General features: G+C 59.8%; 1 protein-coding gene across 1 annotated transcript in view; it reads left to right on the top strand.

Annotated features, from left to right (window-relative positions):
- The window catches only part of Slc29a3 (solute carrier family 29 member 3), a 33,868-nt gene that overhangs the window by 12,354 nt on the left and 8,306 nt on the right, over positions 1-13,208 (top strand). Inside the window, exons 3-4 of the mRNA XM_005325994.5 lie at positions 6,269-6,351; positions 11,889-12,115. Coding sequence (XP_005326051.3) covers positions 6,269-6,351; positions 11,889-12,115 — 310 coding nt within the window. The remainder of the gene's footprint in view (positions 1-6,268; positions 6,352-11,888; positions 12,116-13,208) is intronic.

Genomic DNA, 13,208 nt, shown 5'->3' with positions numbered 1-13,208 from the left:
GCCTGGAGTCAGATTCTCCCAGAAGAGCTGCTTGGCTCCGAGCCCAGGAAGTGCTCCCCATCGGAAAACGGGCTGCACATCTGGACGGCTGGCTCGGCCAGGCTTCTAAATTGCATTTGAAGAGCGTCTCTGGCTCTCCTGGTGTTCCCACACGGGGCCAGAGCTCAGCAGATGACAGTGACTTCCTTATCACCATCACATGTGAACTGGGTGCCCCGTGTCCTGGCCAGCAGTGGCTAGTCCCCACTCGCCAGCCGTCGGAGGGCTGCAGACACCTGGCACCCCAGCCACCGTCTGTCTGCAGTCTGAGTTTTGAGCCCCAACCCCACCCCGGGGGCATCTGCAGGGTCTTGCACAGTCGGGAGGGAAGCGGGGACTTGTGCCCAGGGTGGCCCAAACACACTGTCCTCCCCGCACCCCCCCAACTCTTTTTTTTCCAGTGCTGGGAGTAGAATCTAAATGTCATGGGTGCCAGGCAAGCGCCCCACCACCGAGTCACGTCCCCAGCCGTACCATCCTCTCTAACACAGTGTCTGCTGAGCACTGACCGTGTCCTCCCTTCCTAGCAGCTGATAGAGGTGGAGCGGGGCCTTTTCCCTGGTTTGTTGAAATGTTTATCTTTAACTCTGCTCAGATCCACAGGCCTGTGGAAATGCCCTGGGGGATGGGAAGCAGGTTCGGGAGGAGATGGCTCACACCTCGCCTCACCCTGTCCAGGCAGAGGGGAGAGGCATCAGGCCCCGGCTCGGGCAGGCCATCCTGGCTGGGGCAAAGGATAGATGCCACCCACACCGAGCTCAGTGTGACTTGCCCTGATGGACCTCGGGTCCCTGGGGCTGGCCCCTGCTTGCTGCTGGAGAGGCAGGATGCCTGACTAGGCCACTGGGCAAACAGGTGACACACTGCGGTCCCTGTGATGGAGTCTGGGCTTGTGCGACCATGAAGCAGGCAGCCTCGGGACAGGGCGAGTGGTTCTTGCCTTGGTAGAGTGGCACTGCAGGTGTCCTCCCCGGCCCCTGCCCTCCTGCATCAGAGGCCAACCCGCAGCACTCTCCAGGTGTGTGCCCCTGAAGTGCACCCCCTGCTGGCCAGGGGCGGTACCAGCTCCCTGCTCCCTCACAGGCCCTGGGGAGAGCCCCTGGAGGGGTCTGTGCAGGCCTGGAGCCAGCTGCCTTCCTGAATGTTCTGCAGGCTTTTGTTTCCCTACTCAGGTCCCCCAACAGGGGCAGGGATGATGTTCTGGCTCCCCGAGGCTGAGTGTGGAGCCTCTCCCAGCCCCAGGTCACTGCAGGGTGCAGATAACCTGGGGAGGCCTTGGCGGACGGGGGGACCCCGTCAGACATTCAGTGGAACTTCCCCTTGGTTTCTCAGAGCTGGGCCTCGCCCACATTGGGTTGAAGCTCACAGTGATGGCTGACGGGGCGTGGCTGACAGTCTTTTCTGCCTGTCCCCTCCTTGTGTGTGGACTGGATGGGCAACGCGGGCAGTTTGTCTCAGCTCAGCGGATTCCCACTGGTGAGAGGAAAGCCCCTGAGGTCGGCTCCCACCAATGAATCCAGCCGGAGCCCCGCGTGGCAAAGCACACCCCTCTGTGCCCGCCAGGCCGACCCCTCCTGTTGGGAGGCCTGATCCTTCTCCCTGCACCCCACCTCCTATGTCTGTGAGGCACGCTCCCCAATATCTCCAGCTGCCATCCAGGAAAGCCTGGGGGAAGGCCCCTGGAGGCCCCTCCTGCCCTCTCCCCACACCTGGTCGGTGCTGTGCCCCGGCTCTGGGTCAGCACCAGATACTGAGAGCGGTCAGACACGGCCAACTCTCTGTCCCCGCACAGTGCTGCCTCCCAGGGGCCTGGCACCCTTCAGGGAGCAAAGGAGGAGATGCTGGTTGGATGGACAGTGGACACCCAGCCGTGGCTGGTGGCCTAGGGAGCCTTGGGCTCCTGCTGGGTCCCCAGATGCTGGGGATGGGAACCTTCTTGGGGAGCCCTCACCTCACACTGCCTCTGCTCGACCTCCTTGCTGAGTGCTGCTCTTCCACACATCCCGGGGAGGCCACCTGGCCTGCGGGGTTTGGGTGGCTGTACACCGCTATCACATGACTCCGAGGGACTCCATCCATATCACTAGGAGGGACACAGCAGAGCCTGCACCATCACATGGGGGGCCCTGGTTCTCCACATCCCTCCACTCCTCCAAGGCTGGGGTTCGCCCTCGGCTCCTGGAGTACACGAGGTAGACGTGGAGATGGCCGCAGGGTGCCTGGAGGGGTAAGTAAAGACCACCTTTGAGGGAACTCGCAGGAATTTTTCCTAAAACATTACATCACATAAATCCCCCTGAGGTGGGCATTCCAGAGCGTTTTGGAGGGTGTGGCTGTCAGCTCCCATTAGGGTCTGGACCCGCGCCCCAGTGCCTTTACATCCCCCTGCGTAAACGGGGGGTAGGTAATGAGGGGAGCCCGGGAAGGCAGTGGCGGGTGCATCTCCAGGACTGGAATGCCGGGCGCCATTGTTGGGTATTTCTTGGAAAGGCTTCAGAAGCCGAGTGATCCCGGGGAAGTGAGGCGGTGACCGAGACAGCAGATATGAGCTGTGGGACCCCTGAGTGTGCGCCAAGGCTTTGCAGCAGAACAGCTGCCGCCCAGGCATGTGGACATCTCCAGAGAAGCCCTGGAAGCCCCGCATTTCAGAACATTCAGTCAGGCAAGCCTTTCGCCTTCCCTACCGCCTCTGGTCAACATCTGGCCAAAGAGGGGGAATGTTGACCACCCGCCCGCCACCCTCCCCTCCGCCACGCTTCGAAGAGTGTTACCTGGTCCCTTCCACAGCCACTGGGCAGTGCAGAGGCCCAGGGTCAGCAGGTGACTGGATCTGCATGCACTTAAACCTAGTCCAGTTTTCTGGAAACAGTGCAAGCCACTTACAAAGATCCTAATTGTGGCAGAGTGTTTGGAGGGGCAGGTGTGGTCGGCAAGCTCAGCCTTTCTTCACCTTGTGAGCCACAGACATTGTCACTACGACTGGAAGTTGAGGGAAGGGTCATGATCCGCCGCCCTTGCTTTCACAGCAGTGTCAGTTGCCAGTGTTCAGGAGCCCCGCCTGCTTAGGAGCCCCGCCCTCCAGAACCCTGTGACAAAATGCTACCAACTGAGTGTGAAACCACACGCTGGCCTGCTCGCGGTCTCTGCAGGTGGCCAGGAGTCTGGGCTTTCGGATTAAATTCCCTGGAGCTGCAGTCAGGGTGTCAGCCAGGACTGTGTCTCATCCGAAGCCCCTCGGGAGGAGGGCCACTCCCACACCTGCCCAGGTGGGTGGCGGAATTCAGTTCCCTGTGGTTGTGGTCCCGAGAGCTTCAGTTTCCTGCAGGAGACCACCCGCAGCAACTTGGGGTCACCTGCAGTGCCTTGCCACATGGGGTTCCCTAGCGTAGCCACCCACGTCCTCAAAGCCAGTGTAGGAGAAACGAAGCCAGCAAGAAGGCTGCCACCATCTTCCAAGACACAGATGATGTGCACCTGATCACACGTGCACCAGCCATCAGCTTTGCTTCCTATTCTTGGCTGGAAGCCCCCCTGGGTGAGGCATCCCATAGGGGTGTGAGCCGGGGGGGGGGGGGGTGGGGGAGCGTGGGGCCACACTGAGTGCCCATCGCACCTCATTTTGCTGGAACTCTGCATACAGGCAGAAACAGCAGAGAATTAAGTAAAAAACCCACAACATCTTTATATCAGGATGAAGTGGGGTTTTTTTTGTTTTGTTTTGTTTCTTTTTGGTACAGGGGCGCTTAACCTCTGAGCCACATCCCCAGCCCTTTTTTGTATTTTAAGAGACAGGGTCTTGCTGAATTAATTAAAACCTCGATAAGTTGCTGAGGCTGGCTTTGAACTTGTGATCCTCCTGCCTCAGCCTCCCGAGCTGTTGGGGTCACTGCTTTGTGCCACCACGCCTGGCTGTTTTGTTTTAATGAAAAAGGCCCTCGGAATGCGCGGTGTGCAGCAGATCACCACCTCACTTCCCATCCCTAGCAGTCCAACGGTGGTCCAGCCTCAGTTCCTCTCTAGGTAGAACTTGCCTGTCTGGCACGTTGTTTGAGCAGCAGAGAAATGAGCTCAGTCAGCAGAAAGAAAGTTGGAGTCTCTCAGTCAGTTGTCAGTATTTAAGCTCTCTAACGTTAAAAGATGAAGTTCTCTGCTCGACTCTCAACAAACCAGAACATTCAGTTACCTGGAAAAATCCCCACCCCTAAAACATTCTGGGAACCTCAGCCTCCTCCGAAAATAAACACAGATTCTGCATCCGGCCTGAGAGCCAGTCAGGGACTTGCCACTCTCGGAGCAGCCACAGCATGAAGGGTGCGGCTTCAGGAGGCTGGCCCCGGGGATCTGGGTCCACTCCCACCCTGGCACCCGCCTGACTCACGCAGGCCCAGCCACTGTGTCAGGCGGAATTGACTGACTGCCCGGGCCAGTCCAGGCTCTGCTGAGCCCATCAGGGCAGGAACAATGAGGTGGCATCTCAAAGGCCCAGGCTATTTCTAAGGCTCATGGTTGAAGGCCCGCACCAGCAGCGATTATCATTTTAATTGCAAAGCCACCGCGACCTTTTATTCGGGGTGCAGGTTTCAAAGACCACGGCCTGAAAAGAGGCCACAGACGGTCTCTGCCTGAGACTAGGAGGGGCCCACCCACAGCCTTCTTTCTTGGTCTGTACAATCATACTCGCCCCCAAAAGAATCTGACCCTCAATTTCCAGGTCTGACTGCGGTCCCACCTCCTCTGGGGCCTCTCCTCAAAGCCACACTCTTTCCATTTTCTCAAAGGGTCACCCCTCCACTCCCCCCCCCCCGTCCCCCCCCCCCGTCCTGCCCCCCTACCTGGGACTCCTCCGGTCTCCTCTCGCTCCTTCCTCTGATCGGTGTTCTGACACCACTTCCTGTGGAGTCCTGGGCTGTGGAGAGCCTTCCTGCTCCCCAGGGGTCCTCCATTAGGTGAGCTGGCCGGAGCTGGCCCGGGTGGGGCTCCCACACAGTTTCTGGTTCCTGGTTTAGGGCTCCACGGTGTCATTCCCACAAATCCTCTGTGGCTTTAGACCGCAAATGCTCACTACCTGTGAGCGCTCATCTCCGCTTAGATCCCGTCCCCTGCTGGGGTTTGTGGTTTAACCTACTGTGACCAAAGCCAGCGTAGTCCCCCTTTTCCAGTGGTGGTTTTGGGAGGTTTTGTTTGTTTTGATTTTGGCAGTGGTGGGGAGGAGACCCCAGGCCTCCGGCATGCTGGGCCAGCACCTTACCACTGAGTCACACCAGTGTTTTTGTTTTTATTTTATTTACTTTTGGGTACTAGGGATTGAACCCAGGAGCACCTAACCACTGAGCCATGTCTCTAGCCCCTCTTTTATGTAGGGACAGGATCAGAGCTTCACCAAGTTTCTGAGGCTGGCCTCAAGCTTGCGATTCTCCTCTCCCAGCCTCCAGAGTTGTGGGGATTACAGGCGTGCCCCGCCTTGCCTGGCCGGTGGGTGTTTTGTTTGTAAAAACAGCAGCGCTGAGGGCTCATGCGCACAGAGTAAAGTCCATCCTACTGCGGGGCCAGTTCTCAGAGCATTGGCGAGCACAGCGGGTCTCTCCCGGCATTGTCAGCTATGTGTTCTAGTAGGTTCTAACCAGCACAGCCTCCCTCCCTCTGGGCTCTTGCCGTCTTGTCCGTGTCCCAGAGCTGATGCCAAAATAGCGCTCTTTCCCTCATCCTGGCCAGTAGGAGCCACTTCCCAACACGGCTTTGACCTTGGCCAGCTGCTCTGCCAAGGGAGTGAGTCCAGAGCTAGGGTGGCATCTCCTGGCAGGAGCGGGGCTGGCGAGTTTGAAAGGGGACTCACTTGGTCCCCAGAACCGAGGTCATGGCTGAGTCAGGACAAAACCCGTGGGTCTGGTGGCTCTGCATTCTGGCAAGGGGCCAAAGGCTGGAGGGCAAAGCTTTTCTTCTTGACCTGCCCTGAGCCCCGCCCCCAGTGCTCAAGGTCCCAGTGGGGCAGGTTGACGGGGTGGGAGTGGGGGCTCCCTGGGGACAGGGACAGCGTGAGATCCTTCACTGTGACCCCGCACTTAACGGCCAGGTGTTCACGTGCTGACGTCGGTGGCTATTGGTTGAGGGACTGAGCGTCTGAGGTTGGAGATGGGGGACCCCATGGGCCTGGGAGTCTGAGGACAGTGGGAGGAGCCCCTGAGGGGCCCTGGTCTGCGGTGGCCTCACCTCCTCCCTTGTGTGCTTCCAGAACTACTTTGAGAGCTACCTGGCCGTGGCCTCCACTGTGCCCGCCCTGCTGTGCCTGGTGGTCAACTTCCTGCTTGTCAACAGGTAGGCCCTCCCCCGGGCGCCCCTCCCCGCGGCCACCCAGGTAGGGGGCAGCTCAGAGGAGTCCTCGCAGCTGGGCCTCAGGTCACTGAGCCACCAGGGCCTGGCCAGGGAGCTGGACTTCCACCTTCCAGCTGCACACGGTGACAAGGGCAGCAGCCAGGAGGGTGGGGACAATGGGTTTCCTTCCCTGTCTCCTGGGGTCTGTGGAAGCTGAGCCACTGTCACTTCTGACAGCATCCTGCAGCTTCCGGCTGCCTCGAGGAGCCGCCACACCAGCTGATGTGCCCGAGCACTCTCTAGGGGTAGGGACACTTTCTTTTTTTGGTACCAGGGATTGAACCACCCAGGGGTGCTGAACCACTGAGCCACACCCCCAGCCCCTTTTGGTATTTTATTTAGAGACAGGGTCTCACTGAGTTGCTAAGTACCTCACTTTTTCTGAGGCTGGCTTTGAACTCACCATCCTCCTGCCTCAGCCTCCCAAGCTGCTGGGGTGACAGGCTGCACCATAGTGCCCGGCTGAGAATTCCTGATATTACATTGGTGAGGGTTGGGAGAAGCTCCATGTGGGTGCACCACAGAGGAAGGGATGGTTAAAGAGAATAGCAAACAATCATGACCCAGAGACCCCCTAGGTGACTCTTGCCGTCCATTCTCAATTTGAGTTCACACAGGCAGTCGCCCTGGCAACGTCACCTACCTTTCCCTCAAGTGCTGCTAGGTGATAACATTGACTCCACTGTGGTCCAGGAACCTGGGCTTCTCTCTGGCGCAGCCCACTGGCACCTTCCGTCAGTGATGACAAATCTGTTGGGCTTGGCTCTGATCAATTTGTCGGGTCTCCCTGGATCTCAGGCTGAACAGGATTCTCAGGCAGATTTGGGCTCAGGGAATGCCCTTGATTGATTAGTGATGTCTGCTCTGAGTGAAGAAGGAGGGGGCAGCCCCAGGCCTCCCGTGTGCTCATCCCCAGCACCGCAGCCTCCCCAAGTGTGCCGTCCTCTGGGCTGAGCCAGGGAGCCTGCTGGACAATATCCCAAAGCTTGGTGGCTGGGGATAATAGCGGCAATGAGTGTATCTTAACCCCTGGGGGTCAGCAGGGCTCTGCGGGCAGCACTGACCCCGTTCTCACTCCAGCAGGCAGGGCTTAAGCCCCTTCCTCGGCTGTCCCCCTCATCTCTGTCTCTCACTTGTGGTCACTGCTCCATGCTTGACTTGTGGAGGTGTCCGGAAGTCCTCTCTGTGTCCAGGGCACCCAGACCCTTCTTCCCCATGGCAAGCTGTGTGTCTGAACCTGCCTCACTCTCCCTGTTCCCCGGGCTACCATCAGTGTCCTCCTGGGGCTGAGAGCAGGGGGGACACCCTGCAGAGATCCCGCCCCAGGAGAGGGGAGGGTGGTGTTGGGGGCAGAGCCAGACCCTGGCAGCCCCCAGCTGGGGAGAGGCGGGGTGGGGTGCGGCCATGGTAGTGGGAAGCCCCCAGGGTGGGCTCCAGGAGCAGCGGCTTCTGCCCAGCTGGGTGACCTGGCACACATGGATGGGCGCTGCCATCCTCTTAGGTCCAAAGCCACCTCCTGAAACACGACAAGGGTGATACCCCCTTGGCATCTCACTTAGGACGCACAGCAAGCCAGCAGGGAGGCCCTGGTGTGACCCTGGGGATCTGCCCTGGCCTGACCTGGCTCTGGTGGGGGGAGGGGCTGGGCACTGCGAGAACGTGCTCCCAGCCCCATGTGTTCCCAGGCTGGGAGAGGACCCTCTGGGGCTCGGCTGTTTCTTATTTAATGTGCGAGATTGAAATGTCTCCTGCTCTCCCTCCTGGAGCACCCTGGCTTTCTCTGACTGGCTCATCCATAATCGCCAAGTGTTTTATTATGTTAAATCTGCAGCATCATAAATACTTATGAGGAGGATTTACATTTTGGAGACTTATGAAGAAACTGTCCCCTGGGGTCCTGAGCCCTCCCTTGTGGTGGGGGGGTAAGGGGTGGGGGTGGGGAACCGGCAGCCTGGGAACCGTGGACGTCCCTCTCCAAGAGTCTTCACGTTGTGTGGCCTGCCCCAGGCTCCTGGGCTATCATCTTGGCCATGCCCTGTCCCCAAGTAGAACTCTGACACCTGGGCAACATTCTCCTGGACCTTCGACAGTGTCCCAAGAGCATCACTCTCCCTGGGGCCACTTTCCTACCCTGGGGGAGGAAGAAGCAGAGACAGGCAGTGTGCCCCCAGAGCTCTGGGGTGAGCTGGGCTGAGCCCTGCACATTTCATAAAGCCTTATGGGCATTGGAAATGGCCCCGGGATCCCCAAGGTCCTAGGGCCCTGGGCGGAGGCTCTGGTGCAGTTGAGGCTGCAGATAACTAGGTGGGAAGGCACCTGTGCAGGTGAGGCTCTACACCCTGGGGGAGGGGCGATGGGAAGGCACCTGTGCAGGTGAGGCTCTACACCCTGGGGGAGGGGTGGTGGGAAGGCACCTGTGCAGGTGAGGCTCTGCACCCTGCCTGGGGGGAGGGGTGGTGGGAAGGCACCTGTGCAGGTGAGGCTCTACACCCTGGGGGAGGGGCTATGGGAAGGCACCTGTGCAGGTGAGGCTCTACACCCTGGGGGAGGGTCTGCTCTGGACTGCTCTGCTTTTGTGATGTGGTTGGCATTGGCCTTGTCCCCCACTGTGTCCCCTTGATCTCTGCAAAGCTACCTTCTTGTTCAAGCCACTAATTTCCCTGTGGTAAAGCCCGGGGGGCTCTGCGATTCAGCCCCCATTATTGCCAGCTTTTCCATCATTGTGTCTGGGGGACAGGTGAGGGCAGCCGGCCACGGCCACACCCAAGGGGTGGAAGGCAGGTAGTGTGGGGGATGAGGCCAGCTCGAGGAGCAGCCCAGCACCACTGCCCTCCCGGGTTGTTAGACGTGCTTCCCAGCAGACCTTTAACAGGAACTGGTTTGAATCTTTTGGTATTTTTCCCCACCCTCTGCCTTCACTTGTATTTCCCCTGGTTTAGAATGCTCCATCATTAGAGACCTGATTATTCGCTATTCCAGGCTTTTCTTTTTAGAGTGGAGACAGAGGCTCAGAGAAGTTGAAAATTCACCTGGGATCACACAGCGAGTTGATGGCCGAGCTGGGCAGAGTGTTGCTGGCTTTGTCTCTGGGGTGGGTGAGGCAGCTCCAGGGCAGAAGGCGGGGCCCCTGGGTGAGACTGGAGCATGAAGGATGACCCTGAGCATCAGGGCCAAGGCTTGACCTCCAGCTTCCCCGGGTGTCTGATTTGCTCTGACAGTAGACGCTCAGGGGCTGCCCACCCGGCAGCTGCCTTGGCTGAAGCTCCTGTGTACCCGGGGAAGGTAGGTGTGTCTTAGTGGGAGTCTTAGTGGGCATCTTGGTGAAGTTTCCCAGAAGCAGACCCTGAAACAAGGGAGGGTCAGGCAGAAGGAGGGGACACCCATCACCAGCCACCACCAGGGAGCCAGGGCTTAGTGCTGCCCGGAGCCAGCAGAACACACCAGGTGGGAGCTGGGGTGTCCCCCGCCAGCCCCTCCAGGCATCATCGCTGAAGCCTGCTCTTCGTGCTAAGCGCCCGTCACTTCCAGCCTGCCTCCTGCACCAGTGTGGCAAGGGAAGGCTTGTGGGTGGGCACAGCAGCGTCCCTGGGAGCTCCTGCCCGTCCTTCTCCAGCTGGCAACCGTGACGGACCTCTGTGTGGGTGGGTGCGCTTGAAACAAACGTCAGAGACTCCAAAGGGGCTGAACTCGTTCTTTAAATTCAGGTCAGAGCTGCCCCAGGCGTGATGGGGCCTAGGGAGTCCCCTCTGCCCTGACTGTGGACTCTTGAGTCTCCACGACTCATCTCTGGCAGCCTCCCCTCCCCCCACACAGCCACCAGGGTGACTCCAGCAGCCAAATAGACGCTGCCCGGAGCTGCTCCCTGCCACCTCCCAGGTCAGTCCTGGGAGAGAGCTGCAGCCCTGAGCCGGTCACAGGCTATCCCTAATCCAGCCACTCCCAGGGGCCAGGAGCTGGGGACACTCTCGTCACCTGGGCTGGGTCTGTGCCTGTTGTGTGAGGTTGGGGTGGTGTAGGTGACAGGGCCGGCCAACAGAGACCCCATCCCCCCTGAGGACCAGGTCCTGGGCTGGCAGGATAAGGAGGCCCTCGAGGGCCGCTCTGTCTCTCTCCAGCCTTGTCCCCTGCCTTCCTCACCATCTTGTCTGCAGCCAGAGTCCGCTGTCACTTCCCTGAATGCGCACAGGTGGACAGTCTTTCCAGACCTGTGTGCCCAGCCCAGGGGCACTGCCCCTTCTCCCCTTGGAGCAGGATGGGTTGTGTGGCCCCCGGATACCCCATCGGCTCCGATGGCCCTCTGCTGGGGGAACACAGGGCCTGCGCTGCTTGTCCCCTGCCCGCTGCCTGCACAGTACTCGGCACGCGGTGCTCAGGGCCAGCTACCCACGACTCCTCTGTAGCCAGGCCTGTCCCCCTCATAGTGCCCAGGCTCACCTGCCTTCCCACCCGGGACCCGGAGGAGACTCGGGTTCACTGGGGCCCTTTCCTCTCGTCCTCTCGCTCCCCCTCGTGCCCACGTGTCTGTGTGTCCTTTCCGACCTTCCACGTTTGTCTTTACGCCTACCTTTCTCTCACTCAGGCCCCGCCCGCCCCTGGTTAGTGGGAGGGTGAACTAGGTCTGGGTCGGGCTTGGTATGATCTGATGGCCTCAGGGCCCTTGAGATGGTGCCGTCCCCCCTGGAAGAGAAACCAGGCCTTTCTCCCTCGGCCTCCTTCCCCACTGTCCTCCTGGGTCCATGGAGGCTGGGAGGGGGGCAGGGCTTGGGTGTGGTGTGGCATTAGGGGCACCTGGGGCCTGGCCCTGGGCACACCAGCTCTGCCTTGGCTGCTGCCCTCACAGTTGAGACCATCCTGGCCCCCCATGCTGTGCCACTCAGAGTCCCTTCATCCCAGGAAGCCGTTGGGTACCCCCTGGGGCCCAGCAGAGTGTCCTTGAACAAGTCCCTTAAGCTCTCTGACCTCGGGTTCTCCAGCCATGGTGTCAGAAGGGACCTAGCATGTGGAAGAGTGGGCAGCCCAAGTCAGGGACTGTGAGTGCCGTGGTGGTGGCTGGCGATGACAAAGCTCTCTTCCCCTCCTGCCCACTGCCCACCGAAGTTCCTCAGGAAGCGCAGAGTGGTTGCTCTGGGCACTCGGCAAAGCCAGCAGGAGCACAGCTCGGGGACAGGCAGAGCAGGGGGCTTAGCAGGCACCGACCCTCGCAGCCAGTGAGCTGAAGAGCAGAATGTCCACGGAGAGGACACCCACACTGCCCCTGCCCCTGCTGCACACCGTTTGCCTCCCTGGAGCCCCCACACCCCTGAGTGCATCCTCCCCCAGGTGCTGAAGCCGGGACCACTCCTGTGAGCAGGAAGCCAGGGCTCAAACCCAGGCTTCTGGACGAAGAGTGGACATTGCCACCCAGCTCCCCCGCCTCCCCAGCACCACCCTCAAGCTACTCCGGAGGCCACATCTAACGGCTCCTGTTGTCTTCACCGCAGGATTCCCGTCCGTGTCCGTGTCCTGGCCTCCCTGACTGTCACGCTGGCCATCTTCGTGGTGATGACCGTGCTGGTGAAGGTGGACACCTCCTCCTGGCGCTACGGCTTTTTCGCCATCACCATTGTCTGCATGGTGATCGTCAGTGGTTCCTCCACCATCTTCAGCAGCAGTGTCTACGGCCTGACCGGCGCCTTCCCCATGAGGAACGCCCAGGCACTGATATCAGGTGAGAGCTGCTCCGCTCTGTGGCCCGGCACCGGCCCTGGGAGCCCACTGGAGGCCGGAGACCGGAAGCTGGCAGCTGCCCTGAGCTGGGCTAGAGCAGGGGCTTGGGTTCCACCTGGACCTCCTCATGGCTGCTTGGGCTTCCTGGTGGCATGGTGTCCAGGCAGCAGGTTGTGTGTCCCCAGAGGCTCAGGCAGCACATTATTTTTGACGGAGACCTGCAGGATCACTTCCACCATAGCTGTTCAGCCACTTAGACTCAAGGCCACCCAGGTCTCTGTGGGAGAGTGTGGCGGTCACACCAGAAGAGGAACAGGAGGGAGCCGCAGTCGCAGTCATTTATGAAAACCAGGCCGCCTTCCAAGCGCCCTTTCTGAACCAGCCTTTCTTTCTCCCCTCCCTCCTCCTTCCTGTGTCTCTTCCCGCCCTTTCCTCTCCACCCTTTTTTCTCTTTCCTCCTTTCTACCTGCCTTTTCTTCTTTCCATTTTATAGAGGACCCGCCTGGTGCCAGGGATTCAAAGGTGAACGAGATGCGTCCTCGGAGCCGATGGCCTAGTGAATGAGCGCCTCGGTCACCTGGACTTGGGCCGTCCCTGGGCTGGCTCGTGACCAGCAGGGGTCAGCCCCCAGCTGAAGTTTCCATGCAGATGCTGAGCCTGTTATCAGGACTCGGCTGTTTTGTCCCTGTCCCCAGTGACCCCTCAAGGTAAAACAGAGCTGGGTCAATCTCACCACCCCTAGAGCAAGCCCCGAGGCTCGGCCTCTCTGTGTCCCCACGTCTCTGATGCACAGAGGAGTGCTTTCAATGTTTGCCGACTTGAGAAGAATTGTGTAGACTGTACGCCGGCCCATTGGGTCAGGATGCCAGGTGCTACGTGGCAGGGATGACAAGTACCTTGATGCGCGGATCCCCCTCCCCACCGGGCGCCAGGGCCAGACATCACTAGTAGATCCCTATCTTTCCTCCTGAGCCTCTAAATCCTTCTCCACACGGCCCTTGAGGCAATTACTCGGGCAGGATCAGAGTCTAGATGTGAGTTCCGGTCTGTTTGCCATCTTTGATATGGGATTAGGCTTCTGGCTCTATTCTGGG

The sequence above is a fragment of the Ictidomys tridecemlineatus genome, chromosome 1 (genome assembly GCF_052094955.1).
Source record: "Ictidomys tridecemlineatus isolate mIctTri1 chromosome 1, mIctTri1.hap1, whole genome shotgun sequence".
Classification (NCBI taxonomy): domain Eukaryota; kingdom Metazoa; phylum Chordata; class Mammalia; order Rodentia; family Sciuridae; genus Ictidomys; species Ictidomys tridecemlineatus.
This window is presented reverse-complemented; position numbering and strand designations above follow the sequence as displayed.